Genomic DNA, 18,124 nt, shown 5'->3' with positions numbered 1-18,124 from the left:
GGGATGGCTATCTTCACCTTTGCAATATCTACCACCCACTGGGAAGACAGTTCCCATTTCCAGTCTTAAGCCAAGCCATGTACCTAGCTGGCATGGAGATAACTAGGCTGTTGCAATTGCCAGCTCTGTCCTTCCTTTGGAAGCTGGTAGTTTTCACTTTCCAGGTTACTCTGCAGTTGGCCCCAGAAGTTGTATTTCCTTTCTGGTGTCCTCAACACTGCAAGGCAGCCATTTGCTCGGGGACTACAACAGGTCTAAGAGTTTTATTATTTCTTTACCATACTTCGTCTTTCCCTTCTGAGTTGACTGGGCCCTTTTCTTTATATAGGGTCCCATGCTCATAGAGCATGGTGCAAGCACATTTAAGAGTTGTAAATAAATATGTTCACATTCATCCCACTGCCAGCTGCAGCACTCTTGTTGAAGCTCTGAGTTCTTTTTGTGCTGGTCCCCCTGGGCAGGGTCTTTGCCTCAGTGGTAGAACTGAGGGTCATCGGAGTGCCAGGACAGGCTGTTCTCCTTCTAGAAAACTACTGCCATCAGTAAGATATGCTGCAGCAGTCTGTTAGATCTAGCCTGCCAGAAAACGCCTCATCATGACTTCAATGTAGTCATGATTTGGCTAGCCTGGCGTAATGTTGCAGGGTTTAAGATTCTGAACCACTTGTAGGTAAATGTGTGGGTTTTCACATAGCATTGCCTAGTATCTGGCCATCCTGGCATTTGTGAGCTACTACTGCCTTTGTATCCCATCAATGTAATCACTGCATATAGCGCCAACAGTTCAGTCCTTAGAGTTTGTCAGCCTGTTATCAAGGGCGTGTGGCAGCAAGCGCATGTAGCCCAATGTCACAGAGCCCAGCTATTTAGATAAGCTATGAGGAAATGCCAAGACCCCAACATCTGACAGCATGCTCACACACATGTAAAAAGATTTATTACGTCTGAGAGGCCAAAGGCCTGCCGGATTTTGAAAGCTTTCTGTTGGTCTTTCTCCCAGTGCTATGGCTTCATAAAGCTGTTTTGTTTGTTTCTAGAAATTTCAGAGAAATTTGGTATGCAGACAGAAAACCAGCCTCTCCAAAAAAAAAAAAAAAAAAAAAAAGAAAAAAAAGAAAAAAAAAAAACTCTCAAATCTGACAAAATCTGACATGGAGGTATGTGAGACTGAATAGAGCAAACGGCCTGCTTCCTCTCAGGACCAAGTTGTAGTTGACCCTATGACAAACAAAGCCTGAGATATTTGGCTCTTTCTTGGCAGATCTGTGAGGCGGGGAGATTGTTTTGAGACAGGGCCTCTCTATGTAGCCCTGGCTGGTGTAAAACTCACTATGTAGACCAGACAGGCCACAGACTCAGTCTGATCCACCGGCCTCAACCTCTCAGTTGCTGTGATTAAGACCAAAATACCCACCCAGATTGGGGCTTCACTAGAGTTGTTAACTCAGTTTTCTACAGCAGGGTACAGTGTGTCTATGTCCCTTCCAGTCTTCATTGGCGGCTCTGGCCAAGAATAAATCATCTACATATTGAAGCAATGTCCAGTGTTGCTGGTCAACAGCACAGTGCCAAAAATGGTAAAGGAATTTTTAAATCTGGGGCAATCTAGTTTAAGTAAATTGACTTTTGTTACTATTTTTCAGGACCTTGCCATTGAACGGCCAAAATAGGCTGCTAATTTGGGGGTGTGAACCTAGAAGCTGTTCCTTTAGCTCTAGAGAGAACAGCTTCAGCAGAACCAGACCCTGAAGGGTGCAAGAGTTGGGAACGGGATTAAAAGTTTCTGTGATTTACTGCCCTTAAGCCCTGTACTGCTAATCATCAGCCCTGTATTTCTGGCCTGGCAATAGAGAGATATACCCCCAGGCTGTTTAAAGGGACTAGAGAATTCTAGATCTCAAGTTTTTCTAGACATTTAAGACTCCCAACTTGTGCCTCAATAAGGATCTTTCATCTGGTGAGTGGGCTGTCCTTTGCCATAAATTTGTGACCACTGGAGAAATATTTCAGGAGAGCCCGAGTAGGTTGTCTTTGGCCAATAAATCAAGAATTGTGAGAGGGAGCTCAGGTCCCTGTTGTGGCTTCTTAGACAGAACAAACAAGCATCGTTCCTTTTCTCAGAGGCCAGTAAGAGGAAAAATTTTTTCTTCCAGTCTCCCAAGAGTTTAGGTTTCTGGTCCTGGGGAAACAGTTATTTGAGCTTAAAGCTTTCTCGGTCAACTCGGCAGAGGCACTGTATACCCAGGATGGTATAGAAACTCACAGATAACTTCATAGCTTCCCAGGCGCCAATGGCTGGAGATGAGAAAAAGCTGCCCGTGGCTCTGCTCCCAAAATAGGCAGTATGCTTTGAAAAAGAGGTTTCATCACAACCAAACAGGAGACCCCAGTGTCCATGTAAGGTCAACTGGACAGCTCCAGCAGTTCTTTTGAGAGTGTGCTCTTACAGACCCAATGGGATGCAGTCTAGCTTACTCTTGTTCTCTGTGGCAGCTGAGCCTGCAATCTCATTTTCCCAGGGCCTCTAACTTTCACTGTCCAGGCTGCTATTACCATTGAATCATTCAGCCTCTCTCCTCATCTGGAACCTTAACAGGCATTCTCTGCCTTCTGTGGGTATTCATTTTTCCAATGGACTTTCTATGGCAATATGCACAGTGGTCCTGAGTCAAATTCGGCTCTGGGCAAGGTGGTCTTATGAGGCTCCCTAGTGACCTCATCCCCAATTTAGTGGGGCACTGTTCCATGGGTGTCCTCAACAATCTATTATTGCAGCAGCCTGCAAATCTACTTTTCTTTTTAACCTTTGATGTGCCTCACATTTGACTTCCCTAGTCTCTGGAACATTCCAAGACACTCATAGCAACTGGCTGGCATTCTTTCAAAACCTTCCACAACTTTCTACAGCTTCCATCTGGCATCTCTGAGCCTTGCTATCAAGGGCTGCATTTACCCTTCATTGGTTCTCAGCTTTGAAGTCAAGTAGACTGAATGCTTCAGAACCTCTCAGAGTAGACTCAGGATTTCCACAGGTCCCTGAAACACTTGAGATTCCCCCTCCCCCCCCATGTTTATTGCCTTTCCACCTCCTTTTCTGATTAAAAGAATCTCCAGTGTCTAAGTTTACTCTGTCCACCCAGTAGATGGTACTCCACTTATTCAGTTCTTCAAACATACACCCCTTGCCCACAGTCAGAAGATAAATTTACTCCACTACCACCCCTTGCCCAATGCTCAGAAGTCACTGCAGAGGTGGATTTTGTCTTTTGGTTTTGTTTCCTTGTTTGTTTTAGCCAGGTTATTCAGACAGCTCTAGGACCTGTCCTCTTCCACTCAGTGGAGTAGGTTAACTGGAACCCAAAGCAAATGAACCTGGGTTCTACCAGACTGATGAGCAGGTCCCCTGACCTGCTTCGTGGGCCTGGGCTCAGGTACACATTTGGGAGCTCTTCTCCAGGTCCCCTGGAGGACACTCTCCTACAGATTAATGGCCTGTTGGTGCTAGGCAAGCAGCCACTCCCAATGCCCTGAAACACCCCAACAACCCAGGGAGTAGTGAGGGAGGCAAAAGAGGTGAAACTACTTCCTGGTCAATGTATCAGAAATGCTGCAGGAAACCCTGGGAAAAGGAATACAAGCTGAGTGCCAGAGAGAAATTTTACTGTACACATATACTAGCCCAGCAGACAAGTCTACTGGCTAAAGGCCATTCAGCTAGACAGAGCCTTTTATTCCCTCTGTTCCCTTCCCCCCACCCACAGTAACCCAGATTGATATGTATTTTAATTGGTTTCATCAACTGAATTGCTTAACAGAAACTGTCCTACTGCCTCCTAAGCAAGCAATAGAATTTACCACAGCAATTTGTAGTACAGTAGGGAGTAATTTAGTTACAGAAGTGAGACAGTGGGAGGTGCTGACCAGCTTGCTGCCGATGTTTCCTGTTAAGTGTCTCTGGGCCCTCTACTTCACCACAACTTCTATAGAACTGAACCCAACTGACCATCAACAGAGAACAACTGAACAGATCACTGGACAGCCAAAGGGTATGGAAAAGAAAAGAATACACAAATGGCAATCTCTATTAAGTGGACACGGCAAGAAATGTAAATACCATGCCGCAAGGGGAGAGCAGCAAAGCCACAGGATACTTTAGGAGTTTTTGTTGTTGTCAACCTACTTGTTTAGAAAGGAGCTAAGAGAAAACAATAAAATGAGAGTACAAAAGAAGAAAAAGAAAGCAGAATGAGCACTCATACACACAGAAAGGACATTTTTAGAACTGTCTGCCAAGATAGACCAAAAGCATTAGAGTACATGCTTGGGCAGGACAGGACTGAGACTAAGGTGAGGGAGCCGTTGCTTTTTACTCAAATATCCACCTACGTAATTATGATACTGTAATAATTTTCAGAAGAGAAAGCCAAGTGACAAAGAACTTACTTTCCCTCTTTGCATTTGTACATGTATGTGCATGGGTGAATGCATGAGTATAGATATGCACACTGAGGTTGATGGTGGGACTCATTCTTGAATGTTCTTCCACCTCATTCCCTGAGGCAGGGTCTTCTTGGTAAAAGCATGGAGCTTGCTGGTGTGGCTGGTCTCCCTAAGCAGCTAGCTCTGAGAATCCCTTCTCTACCTCTGGTGGCTGGAATCAGGAGGGCACCACACCCACCCAGCATTTACTCAAATTTCTGGTCTTCACAAGCATTTTAAGAACTGGGTCACCTGTCCAATCAGAATTTACTATATTGTCTTTACCTTTCATTAAAAAGAAAAGAGAACAAGACCATAAATTACTAGTATAGGAAACACTAAAAGCCAACCAAAGAGAATACAGCAGTAATAAAATTAAATAGTACAACTGTTGAGACCTACAAAGATTCAAAGCAACTAATAATTTTATTGTTTCCGTAATAGGCTCTGGACAAAGTGAAGACAAAGGAGACAAGGACAACATTCTGACTCCTACCACAAATAAATGTTACAAGTCTCCAGTGGTTCAACATATGAAAATGTATATAAGAAAAAAATAACCCAAAGAAATATAAATATTCAGATACTTGTAGCACAATACAACGTCCTTAAAAAAACAACAAAGCAGTATTTTTGTAATGGTATATATAACTCTGATAGTAATTGAAAATGCCAAAGCATACATTTTTCCTATCCTTCTCCATAATCTGGACTGAAGATTGCAGAATTACAAAAATATACAAATAAAAACAAGTTTAGTGCTCAGAAACAAATTACTCTCCTTACTTTAATGCACCAAGATGCATATTTTGAATTCAAGAATGCCAATCATTGTTATATGCAGATAAATAAAACAGATCAACAATACTTTTATAATCAAACCAAACTAACATTATACTAAAAATATATATGTGTATATGTATGTATATACACCACACCTATTTTAGAAAAAAGGTGCCTTGGTGAAAATGATTCTGAAAATATTCACTGATGAACACTATATACAAAACCTTCTATGTTAAAAATTAAACTACTTCCATGCAATTCCATGTTATCATCCCACCCGAAATCTACTTTCACGCTGACATGGTCCTAAGGCAATTCCCTTTAGTTTCTCCACTCCCTGAACACCGAGAATGGGCAGCACTAACAGAGGTCACATGGACAACCCAACGTACCTCCATGACACATACACTGGAGCTCTACTCACCCTTCAAACCAGGAAGTTTACAGCTGGTACAAAGACTTCCTAAAATGCAGTTTCTCTAGTCCAAATTAAGTACTCAAGACAGTAAGAGGCTGAGAAGTCACTTCATTTGGTTTCTCAATAGCCCTATTAGAAGGAACTCTGTATTGGAACAGCTAAACAAGTTCTTACTGAATTAACATTGCATCCTTCACCTGCATAGATTCAATTTGGCTTAATAGCTCTTTGCCCCAGAACATCAGTCTGGAGTTCACATACACTCCTAAAAGTCCATCTCATTTACAAAAAAAGATTCTATAGTTGTAGCATAAGAATATGTAGGGTAATAAAGGTTTCTAAAATCTGATGAACCTTAGCATTCCTCAGTTGGAGTAGCTCCTAAGGGTTAAGGTATAAATAAATAACAACAGAAGAGTGGGGACAATAAAGTTGAATGGGTTAAATACTTATGTCAATAATCATTTACATCCAATAAACAAATGAAGAGACAAGGTATCCCAAGCTACTCCTTCTGTAAGTGCTGAGGATCTGAAACATAGTAACTGAATACGCTAGAAAAGGAGAACAGTCTGAGGCAAGAGTTATAGGTGTGTAAATATATATTTTATGCACGCACACATTGTGTGCGTTACTCTCTATATAATTACATACATATCCATAAGATGCCCTGAAGCACAGTTCTAAAGGCCTTATCAAAGAACAAACTACTTCTAGCACAGGCCCTAGAGTTCATACCATCTGCATAAGAAACCAATGTGCATATATTCACAGCATAAACCTTAGCAACAAAAACATTGCTATTAACACTAGGATAAATCATACGTTTAAGTTGATGGATTTTTTTTTTCATTACTATCAATTGGTAATTTAATCACAACATTTCTTACATGGAGAATCAAAAGTAATAGCAACAAAACTGCGACTAGATTTTGAATTCACAAGAAAGATGTTTGGTAAGGTAAAGAAAGTTCATTTCCAGAGTGAGGAATATCAAAACTTTATAAATCTCCCGAGATGCAGTTCAATTACTACATCATTAGAAAAATAGAATCATAGAATGAGCGGCGCCGGCTAAGCACTGCCAACACATTGACCCGTATGTTTATCTCTTTCCTCTTTTGTTTCCAGCTGGAGGTCTCTTCAACTGAAGGAGTTGTCCTCCTGTTCCAAACCCTGCAGAGGCAGGATTGGACACCCCAAATGTCAAACCAGCTGATGCCGTGATGCCAGGATTGCTGAAGTTAAACCCAGACGTACTTGAGCTGCCAAAGCCTTATGTTCAGGGAAGAAAATATTCAAATGAGAAGTTAAATCACAAAAACAAATATATAAAACAGGGATGAGTGAAAATCGCTAACTGAGAATAGACAATTTATGAGTAGAAAAGGCCTATGGCCCCTGAATTTCTAACATGGAGCTTTACAGAAAAATGATATAGCTAACAGCTAAAGGGTGTCTTGAGGGAGAGAAGTCTGATGATACAGACCAAGAAAGCAAGCTAGCAGACAATTAAAATCTACAGGAAAATTCAAACTGCCAGAAACTTCCTTGTCTCTATGCTAACATGTTTTATGTGCACACACGATTGTGTACTATTCTGTATATAATTTTATATGTGCATAAAATTACATTATTATATACACATTATCAGTGTCTTCTTACTCAGACTCACCAAAAACATCTTAGAAAAGTCGTTCAAGGCATCTGCACCTGCCCTTAAACCCCAAGCCTTCCAGGAAAGTCCCAACCCACTTCAATGTTCACGACAATGCCAAAATGAATATTGTAAGTCTTTATAATTAGCCTGGTTACTTAACAAAGTATTTAGATTCTAGTTCTGATACTACTGATTACAAATCTTACTCCACTCGCACTGCTGACTTTAAATTTTTTTTTTTAACAGTGTTACATCATTATTTTAGACATGCTACTTACACCTACATCACACATTAGGACAAGTCAGTATTTACAAATATAAAAAAATGGAAAGGTACCCAAAATTTGGGGTTTTCTACCAGAAGCAAATTAGACCTATTTAAAAATGAACAGAGAGGCAAGTTAGTCATTATTCATAAACTACACTACTCCTTAAAATCATAAGTATTAACACCTATTTGGACTGAGAGGTCTCTTCTAGTTAGACTGCCTGGTGTTTCAGACCTACAGCATCAGCTACTCAGGAGGCTGAGGCAGGAACACAAGTGCAAGCTGGCCTAGGTGACTCAGTGAGAGCATGGTTCAAAGTGAAAAGTAAAAACCAGGCTGGAGAAATAGCTCAGTGCTACAGTGCTTGCCAGAGTGGATGAAACCCTAGTTTCCACCCCCCAGTACAAAACAGAAGTAAAAAGTTCTCCTGGATGAAAAACAAAACAAACCACCAAAATGTAACTACTAAGTTAACAAGGGGAAAAAAAGCCTTAAACCATAAAGTCAGTCACTAGGATTCAAATTAATCTCTGGTTAACTGTTTCTAAGCTGAGTAAGAAGTCTCATTACATACAGCCACCAATGGTAAAGCTACACAATTTAGTTAGGCATACATGCTTCCTCAGAGTAGAAAGAGAATTAGGGATCTTCAGGGGTTACTGGAATAAGAATGTGTTTAATCTTTAGTTGAATGATTTTCACTTTTTAATCTGCCTGGAATTCAGGCAGAAGCACACAAACCTGCACTAAGACTTCCTGAGGGTTTATCTGTTGTTCCAAATCCAAATGTGGAGGCCCCTGTGGTGCCGCATCCGAAACCAGAGCTAGCTCCAAATCCTAATGGAAGGTAATAGAGAAATACACAGTGCACATAAAACACAGATTACAGGGTACTCACAAGAAAACCAACCACCACCACAGGTCAAATAAACGCAGTGTTAACAAACAGACTTATCTAGGCAGTCTTCTACTTACTCCTCTGCATAAGACTTCTTGAGCAGATTCTGAATAAAACACTAATTTTAACTATCCATGCTAGTTCATGGATTAGCAGCAATTTCTAAAGAGCGAGGCTATTAAATTCAAGATCACATAAGTTATTTCACCACTGAAATGTGTATAGACTGTTAAATATACGCCTACCTGAAGCATTATTTCATTTCAGAAAAAAAGCTGGCTAAATTCATAAGCAAGTATAACTTGCACAACACTGTAAATACTAGAATGTTCCCAGGTAAGTGCTCTCTGTTCCTTACTAACTACAGTCCGTTACCTCAATCTACTCTGTAACAGTAAATTCTGCCATGTTAACATTGATAAACTTTCCTCTTCAAACATATTTTTTATCATACAAGTCCATGAAGAAACTCTTAAGTACTCAAATATAGTTCACCAGGTATTCTCTATATAAACTCCAAAGTCTTTTTTATTGTTGTTATTATTTTGAAGATAGAGTCTTATGTTATTTCCCCATGCAGCTGCGGATGACCCAGAGCTTCTGATCCTCCTGAGTACTGGGATTCCAGTTATGTGCCACCACTCCCTGTATTTACAGTTAGGGATGGAACCAGGGCTTCATGCATGCTGGCTAAGCTAGTATGTATGTACTTATATACACCTAAGATGTACCTCCAGCAAAGTTCAGATTTCTTTTGTCATTCTGCAATGGCATATTAAAACACTTAGGCTCACAGTGAACTATCACTGTCTATGAGGAACATGATGGAAAGGGGATTATGCTGTCATAGTTCTAAAATTCTCAATATAGAAAAGTTTGTATTAAACCACCGTGGTAGCTTATAGCCCCTCTTTATGTTTTAGTGGAAATACAAGAACCTTCATTACACTACAAGACTTTTGTCAAAATATAATAAACTCAATTATCCACAAAGAATTCTGAATGCACTTATAATTACCATGTTTTATAGACTCGCCTTACTAATTTATGAACCAATTACAACAATCTGAATTGCTTATGTATGTATACAGTCAAATATGCAGAGTGCAGAGAAATGACAAGTTAAGCTGTTTACTATAAAATTAGTTCCATTTAAAGTGGTCACTCTCAAGTTTAAAAAAAAGTTAATGATGGAATATGTATATGATCTAGTAAATTGGATTCCGAAATTGCATTAGAACTGATTTTTAAAAGTTCAGTTAAAACTAAGTTGATTTAAACTAACTAATTCTCAAGTTCACATTTCAGCACATTGGCTGGAACACATAAAACTCCCTGCTGCTTAGTTTTAGTGTTTTTTTAATATCTACTTTCCATACAGGACACAATGACTTTTTAAGCTCTGAAGCTAACACTAGAAAGCAATGATTATGTCTGGAGAGTCCTTTTTGCCAGATGGAACCGTAACTTCCCAAAAAGCAGCAGATCCTCTTAGAAATGTGTTACAGGCTACCATCAGTTCAAATGTAAGAGCTCAATGAAATATGAGAAAAGGTAAAGTGTACCTCCAAGGTTTGAAGAACCTAAGCCACTTGATTGCAAGCCAGTGCCAATACCTGAGCCGAATGGCGTTCCAAAACTAACTCCCAGAGATGGCTGTGGCCCTGGTATGAAAAAAAAAACGGGGGGAAAAACAAATTTGCCTTACTCTTTCAAGATTAAAGTTCCTTTATGAGATTATTTTTAAGCTGAACATTGATTACTTTTTAACAAATTCCCCTTGTTAAAACTTTGATTTCAAGATGTCTTTCTAACCTAGCTTATCTATCCCAAATGTTTTATCTGGAAAAAAAATTAATTAATCTGCTTATAGCTACACAGTTAAAAGAGGCTTACTACAATAAAAAAAAATGTTCAAAAGTTTAATGTACTAACAATTTAAAATATGTAATGAATCACAAGTTATAGTTTTTGTATTTCTAGAATTGCTTTAGTTCTCTCTACTTGTTTTCTGATACAATTATTTGGTGTAATAAATAAGGGTTTACTTTCCTTTTTAAAACTCAAGCTCCCAGCATTGGAGCCCAATGATCAAGAGACCAACACTAACAGAGCAAAACTATCATGTTACTTTATAAAGTACCCAAAAACTTAGGTATGACTTCTCAGAGTACAGAAATGGTATATATAATAAATAGATAAAAAACAAGACAATGTTTTATTTTATTTAATTTATTGTTCATCTTAAAAGCAAACCAATTACACAGTAACATGACAATTCCAACTTGTTCACAAAAGTGATTATTGAGTTCTATTCTTCAGCTTTGCTACATTTCACCACTCATCACCTGATTAATGAGATCGAGAATGAACATTTACAAAGGCACGCGTGCACCTTGACAGACCCAATACATTCAAGACTTCAGAAGCTCCTTTCCAACATTCTGGAAAATGGACTTAAAATCAGAGCCATGTGTCACCCTTTCCACACCTGCTACTTTAGGGATTTTGGCCGAGTTTGTTTGGCAAGAACAGAATCAAACTTACTAGCCCCTCATGGTAACTACTTTTTTCCTAACTAAGCAGAATACAAAAATCTAAAAATCTCTCATTTGATAATAATTTATGAAAACTACTCAGTAAGTTCCATAGTACAATCTTAATCCTGGCCTCTGTAAGCACAATGGTTAGTGCATCTCAGAGCTGAGGGAATGCCAAAGCAAACTGCATCTTCAAATTTAACTTAAAAAAAAAAAAAAAACAAAGCCTTCACGTTGCCCAGTGAAGAATGAGGTTTGTATATTCAAAAGGTAGTGTATGTTTATAAAGCACAAAACAACAACAAAATGAGGAAGTACATTTTGCTACCCTGGGACAGAAACTGGACTTTTTAAATAGCTTCTATCCATAAAACAGAATCACAACTAAATAGCAGCCAGAGTTCTTATACTATTCTTAAAAAAATAAATTAAAAAATATTTTTAAGTTTTTACATCCAGTTCGAGATTAATTAAGAATAAAGACCTGACTAGCAGCTCTTTCATAAAATGTTACAACAGGAAAAAGAAACTTGCTTATTACGTTCTTATGCATAACAAAAATAACAGAAAGTGTACGTCCAGTTTCTTTAACATTGGGAGACTGTCACATTTTAGCAGGAGGCACTGTTGGTAGAAGACGTTACAGAACAATGCACACCACAGTCCTCTCAGCCTTACAAGTCGGGAGAGTTACCCAAATAGCATGGTTTTTGTCATGTGTGGGTCCATTTTTTAAGAGCAACAGAACAGTTTCTGCAATCATATTTATGACATCAAAACGCATCTAACAATGACAAGACTTTCCATTGCACAATAGATGCGAAATATTTTGAATTTTCTACCTTCACACAAATTCTGAAGGCAACATCATTTATAAAAGTAGTAAGCAAATGTATAACATTTTAAATAGTAAAAGCTCATGATAAATTATCTCCCACGCCAAAGTATTAACATATATTATACTCTGGCCACAATATATATTAGTTTCACTATCAGAAAACAGATTCTAAATCCTTCAGGTAGAAGCTATGTAAACAATTCAAGTCACTTTGAAATCTGAATAGTCATTCAATGAGGGGCTCTTAGATCTATAAGTGAAATCAAATCAATAATATAGACCAATGATTGCCTAGAGTGAAATTTCCATATAAAGAAACATTTTACAAAAGTTTCCATGATAAATTCACACAACAAAATCAGGTTTAGCACTGTAATTCATATTTTCTAGAATAAATATTACTTTATTTAATGTAAAACTGCATTTATAGGAAAAGGACTAAAGTGCTAGAACTTCTTATAATTTTCCATGGTCACCAAAAATGTCTAACGTAATTACCATCGTTACTTGTAAGTTACCTTTTAAAATAATAAAAATGTCTTCCCCTGGTAAGAAAAATGTATTCTTGCTATTTTTAATGGGGAATGTTCCTTTGGTTATTAAAACAAAATCATGAAACCACCAGAAACTAAGATGAAATACTTAACATTTCTGATTTAACACTACTCCTTACATGTCCAAACCTTCACCTAAAGCTAGAAAGCAGGTATTCCTCACAAATGCCTCAGCTCTCCTTAAAAACAGCAGCTAAGTCACATGAGAAAAATCTTATGTAAACACCAAAAACTTTTAAGTCTGAAAACACAACAACAAAATTTAACCTCAGGACACAAAATAAAAAACAAACAAACAAACAAAAAACCCATCCTAAATCAAGATCATATTGAAAAGTCTAACAAAAATCTACTAAGGTTTTTGGGAGGTCTGAGGAACATTTACAGACAAGAATACATGAATTTATCCACATACTGCTGGTCACCTTATGCTTGAATAATCTACTAGGTTTTCATGAACTCAGCATTTACAAAAAACATCCACATATTAAACATGCCTAAGCCCATCTGTATATTTGTTTTCATTAAAAAAAGCCCATCTGTATATTTGCTTTCATTAAAAAAGAGGGTTGGAGAGGCAGTTCAGTAGTAGAGTAAGTGCTTATTAGCATATATAAGGTCCTGGATTCAATCCTAGCACCACCACCAGCAAAAGCAAAACAAACAAAATACAGTAAGTCCTTTAAAATCAAGTCCATACTTCCACCTCCTAGAAAGAAAACAGAAAAAAAGCAACTCTCAAAAAAAAAAAAAAAGCAACAATCTAAGAAAAGCTATCATCCTTTTGTGTCCCTGTTTACATCAATTAAATAAAAAATCCATATGCAAGTAAGTCAAACACTTTAATAAACCACATCTACACAGCAAAAGTTGGGTATAAAAAAAATGTAAGCTCTGTCCACTTTCTCTAGATGGTTTCAAATTGGGACTTAAAAGGATTTCATGAAAAGTACTGCACAGTCCTGGGTAAAAAAAGAAATGTAACAGGGCTTACTAAATGGGATGCAATTCCAAACACCATTATCATGTTTGTAACAGAACTCCTAAAACATCACAATCCAGTGTCCTAAGGACTAGACTAGCATTTGTAATGGGAGGGTATAAAGTGACTACAGAGCCTTGGAGAAGCTTTTAGGAAAACAAACTGAGAACAAAACATAATGCAAAATTGTTACCATTGATATGTATCAATAGTTCAATAACCTGATACAACTCCAAAGTACAAACACTGTTAAGATTACTAAAGTTGATAAATTCTAATTCGTGCCACCTAATTAGAAAGTCTTATGTACACACTAAAACTACAAGAACAAACTAAAAGTAGTAATTGCCCCTCATGGGGCAGGGAGGAGAAGCCAAGTAAAATAGGTAAAATTGAAGCATGTGAAAGAAGTCCTGCAAGGTTAAGCAAATATTCCTTCTATGACAAAGAGCAAAGACCTTTCCTCATTGTCTACTTTTGTATTTCACCAACCTACCTAACATGAGATACCCATATTTATAGAATAAGCATTTGTCTTCATGTCTGTGTCTATAAACTTCTCAAGATTACACACTCTACATGTTTAAAAAAAGGGAGAGGGGGATGTGGTGGCACATGCCTTTAATCTAAGCTCTCTGAAAGTGGAGGCAAGCGAATCTCTGAGTTCAGGACAGCCAGGGATACACAGAAAAACTCCAAAAACAAAAACAAACACAAAAAAAAAGGAGAAAAAGCAAAGCACTTTGCTTCATATTTATTATTCACCACAGAGGACATAAATTTAGAGCCCAAGAGTATGGACAACTCAGGCTGGAGAGATGGCTCAGAGGCTAAGAGCACACTGTCTGCTCTTCCAGAGGTCTGAATTCAATTCCCAGTAACCACATGGTGGCTCATAACCATTTATAATGAGATCAGGCACCCTCTTCTGGTGTGCAAGCATACATGTAGCCAGAACACTGTATACATAGTAAATAAATAAATCTTAAAAAAAAAAAGTTTGGACAACTCATTTTATTCTCTTAAAAATTAAGTATATTTTATTAACCCTTATCTAAACCACATTTCTCTAACCTACTTAAGGATTACGAACTGTGACTGATTAGCTATTAAATAACGAGAGCTGAAAAATCATACTGTTGGGATTAATACTCCATTACTCTAGAGCAAAGACTCTCCCCATAGTCTGTCTACAGAAGTCTACACTCTAGCCAGCTAGCGAGCCACTAGATAGTGCTTATGGGAATCACCATTCACACAGATCCAGCCATGGAATGTGGAGATTTGGCCTAAATCCATCAACAATTCTTTTCTGATGGCAGGTCAATGTTGTCATTCAAATGTGAAGACAGTGACTAGAGCATGCTTCTCTAGTACAGGTGGCCAAATGCAACCCAAACATATATTTGTTTGGTTTTTCACTGTTTAATATTGCAGTTTAATACTGAATTACATGGAATTGTCAGAAAGACATATATTACAGAATAAGCCTCACTCAAAATTTATAAATGATCAAGGGGAAAAAGGTAAACTATTAAGACTGCATTTTTCTATGTCAAACTTCAAATCTGATTTTAAAAACTACCAGAAAAAGACAACTAATCAACTTCCAAAATTCCAAATGAACCATTGAAGAACCACATCACAAAAACACTGCAAATGGTATTCAACCAAGGACTAAGGTCCTACTTAACTACAATCCAATCTCAAACCTTCTTCCTGATCTTGCTACTAGTTCAGTCCACTCTGGAGTTACAAAAAACCTAGCATGCATCTTCTTCAAATCTGGTTAGACTCTTTTAGAGGACCTGTTATTTTGTTTTCAAAGTACATCCAAATAAACCTATTGCCCATCAACACACCAACAGTCAAAGGAAACATAACTGCATCCAGAATGCAAGTACTCTGCAATCATGTACGAGAATAAGAATGCACCATAAATTAAAGGGTACAATCACATCTTGAGAATCTAATATTTTTCTTAAGTGTAATTCAGTAGTGAAACACTGTGTTCTAAAGGGCATCTATAGCAATACAGCAAATAACAGTAAATTCACAATATTCAACATCTGATATATAGTTATTGCTAAACTACCCTGCCTTTTGTTTCAGGTATGTTTATAATTGTGTCTATCACATTTTTTTTTAAGATTGGAACAACTAAGTCATAGAAATTTTGTCAGTGCTCACACAAAAGGAAGACTTATAAAAATGCACATAATGTTCTCTGCATTTGAACAGTAAGAAGCTATAACTTGAATGCATTCAGACCTGTAGCAGGCTGTTGCTGCTGTGTAAGTGTTGCAGCCATGGCAACGGCTGCTGCATTTGGCATGGCACTGAAAGGAGTGGGTCCAGTAGTAACTCGGGGTGCATTCTGCCACTTCTTGGCTTCAGTTCTCCTGGCTTCAAACACATCTACAGCATCACCCAAAAACATTTTTCTGTAGCTGAGATACTGTTCTTTAAGCACCTAGAAAGATAGAGAAGGGAGGAGAGAAAGAGATTAAGATGATGAGAACATGTAATTGTATAAAATGAGCTGGCAAAGATCACAGACACTGGCCACATTATACATTCCAGGTAAACTACAAATGAGGCTACTAATAACTGACACTGACAAGACAAGGGATGGGCCTAAAAGCTCTACCACTCCTGAGAATAATGTTTGTTGCTGCTGCCACAAATCTTTAGCATACTCCACCATATTCCTGAATATTTAAAATATTCAGGTCGCATGGGCTAAAATTACAGGCTAAGAATATTTAAATATATACTATAGTTTATCACAAACTTTTCCCTTAAGGATCCAGCTTTCTTATAACCTTTAGATTAGAAGTACTAAATATATAGCAGTTAAATACATATTTTTAAGTGACTGGGTACCATATGATAAAGGAGTATTTCACACTTTAACCACAGGAAGACTGAGGGCAGGGCTTCGACTATGCCAATGAAATTTGGCCACTACACAATGAAGGTGTAAGTCTATATACCAAGTCTTCCTTCTCATTCCTAAGATTTGAGTTTTACAACTGCAAGCAAAAAAATTACCAAACTACCTAATTCAATATACACCCCTATTAAGGCCATTAGCCTGTTCACATTATTAAGCAATTTTATTACAGATCTAGCCTAATTACATATTTTATTCCAATTTTTGAAAAGTGGTAGAGTTTTCTTATTTCTTAAATTTTTTTTAAAATAGTAGGCTCTTTACCACTAACAAACACACAGTTATAAATCTTACTATTATAGTACTCAAAGCTGCCGTCATCCTTTCATGTGGCTGTTCACTTTTAATACTCCAGTTCCAAGCTTCACTATTATAAAGGATCAAAGGGGACCTTAAGAAATGTGGCATTAGCAGCAAGGTAAGAAAAACAAACTTCACTACTGTGCTCAAATCCATTCTTCCTCTCCCTGCATCCCATATATGTTCCCAAACATAGCGCAACTTCGATAACAGGAAGTAATGGCCTAAGACTTCACAAAAACATTTTTTTAAAGGGGGAGAGAGGACCAACCACACATATAACACCAACCATGGTTTATATGATGAGTTTTTTACTTCTTGAATAACCCTGTTCTTTTTCAAGACAGTTTCTCTGTGTAGCCCTGGCTGTCCTGGAACTTGCTCTGTAGACCAGGCTGACCTCGAATGTATGAATTTTAAAACTTCCCACTTTGTTAATCTCACTGAGGTGCACTGGGTAAGGTAATTCAACTCTTTTTCAATCGGTTAATGAAACAACAGGAACCAAAATAATTCTGAGATTCACAAAGATATGTACAAATCTAGAACGTGTATGAAAATAGATAATAATATAATTTCCTGGCTAGTTGTTAACTTGACATAAGCTAGAGTCATTTGGCAAGAGTAACTCTCAACTGAGACCATGCCTCTGTAAGACTGCCTACTGCAAGTCTGCCAAGGATTTTCTGAATTGTTGATGAGAGAACACAGACCATTGTGAGGAGTGCAGACCCTGGGAAAGCAGTCCTGAGTTGTATAACAAAGCTGGCTGAGCAAGATGCAAGCCAGGGAGCAGCACTTCTCTGTGACTTCTGCTTCAGTTCCTGCCTCAAATTCCACTCCTGATTCTCCTCAGTAGCAGAGTATGACCTGAAACGTCTAAGAGGAAATAAACCCTTTCCTCCCCAATTGCTTTTAGTCATGGTGTTTTGTCACAGCAATAAATCCTAATCGAGACACATAATCAATCTGACCAAAGTCAAGTGTTTGGTTCTTAGAAATATATGTAAATAAATCAGGAAACAACTAGGGGAGCTGAGACAGGAGCTCCAGGCCAATTTAGGATATATAGCAAGACCCTGTCAAACAGAAAAAAGACGAGAGACAATAATTATTCAAATATGTATTTATGGTAACCTCAGTCTGTTTTCTGGCCTCTTACTAAAAAAGGCTGTTTTTCAAACAAGAGGAAAGAAAGTCTACTGAAGACAACTTTGTGACTAGGCCTGGTGTCATAGGTCTAAAACCCCATAAACTGCAGAAGATAAGGCAGAGAGTAACAACCTAAAGGCTTGCCTGGGATGAAGAATGAGCTCAAGGCTGTCCTGTGCAGCTACTAGCTCACTAGCACCTGTACCTCCAGTTCCAGGGGAATTGAACACTCTTCTAGGCTCCATTGGCACTAGGCACACACATGGTACACAGATATGCATGCATGCAAACA

General features: G+C 38.1%; 1 protein-coding gene across 4 annotated transcripts in view; it reads right to left on the bottom strand.

The window, feature by feature from the left end:
• Nup58 (nucleoporin 58) overlaps positions 1-18,124 on the bottom strand; it is a 54,588-nt gene that overhangs the window by 14,162 nt on the left and 22,302 nt on the right. For 3 of the 4 annotated variants that reach the window (XR_009594181.1, XM_021649044.2, XM_021649046.2), the window contains 3 exons: positions 15,696-15,897; positions 10,076-10,174; positions 8,354-8,449 (listed from right to left, as the gene is read on the bottom strand). Coding sequence is in view for 3 of the 4 variants with exons in the window: in XM_021649044.2 (XP_021504719.1) it covers positions 8,354-8,449; positions 10,076-10,174; positions 15,696-15,897 (397 nt within the window). In the remaining variant the exon portion in view is untranslated. Of the gene's footprint in view, positions 1-4,886; positions 6,959-8,353; positions 8,450-10,075; positions 10,175-15,695; positions 15,898-18,124 lie in introns of those variants that run through there. The other variant, XM_021649045.2, reaches the window with a different exon arrangement.

This window comes from Meriones unguiculatus, chromosome 9, assembly GCF_030254825.1.
Source record: "Meriones unguiculatus strain TT.TT164.6M chromosome 9, Bangor_MerUng_6.1, whole genome shotgun sequence".
Classification (NCBI taxonomy): domain Eukaryota; kingdom Metazoa; phylum Chordata; class Mammalia; order Rodentia; family Muridae; genus Meriones; species Meriones unguiculatus.
The sequence above is the reverse complement of the archived record's forward strand: the minus strand, read 5'-3'. Positions and strand labels throughout refer to the sequence as shown.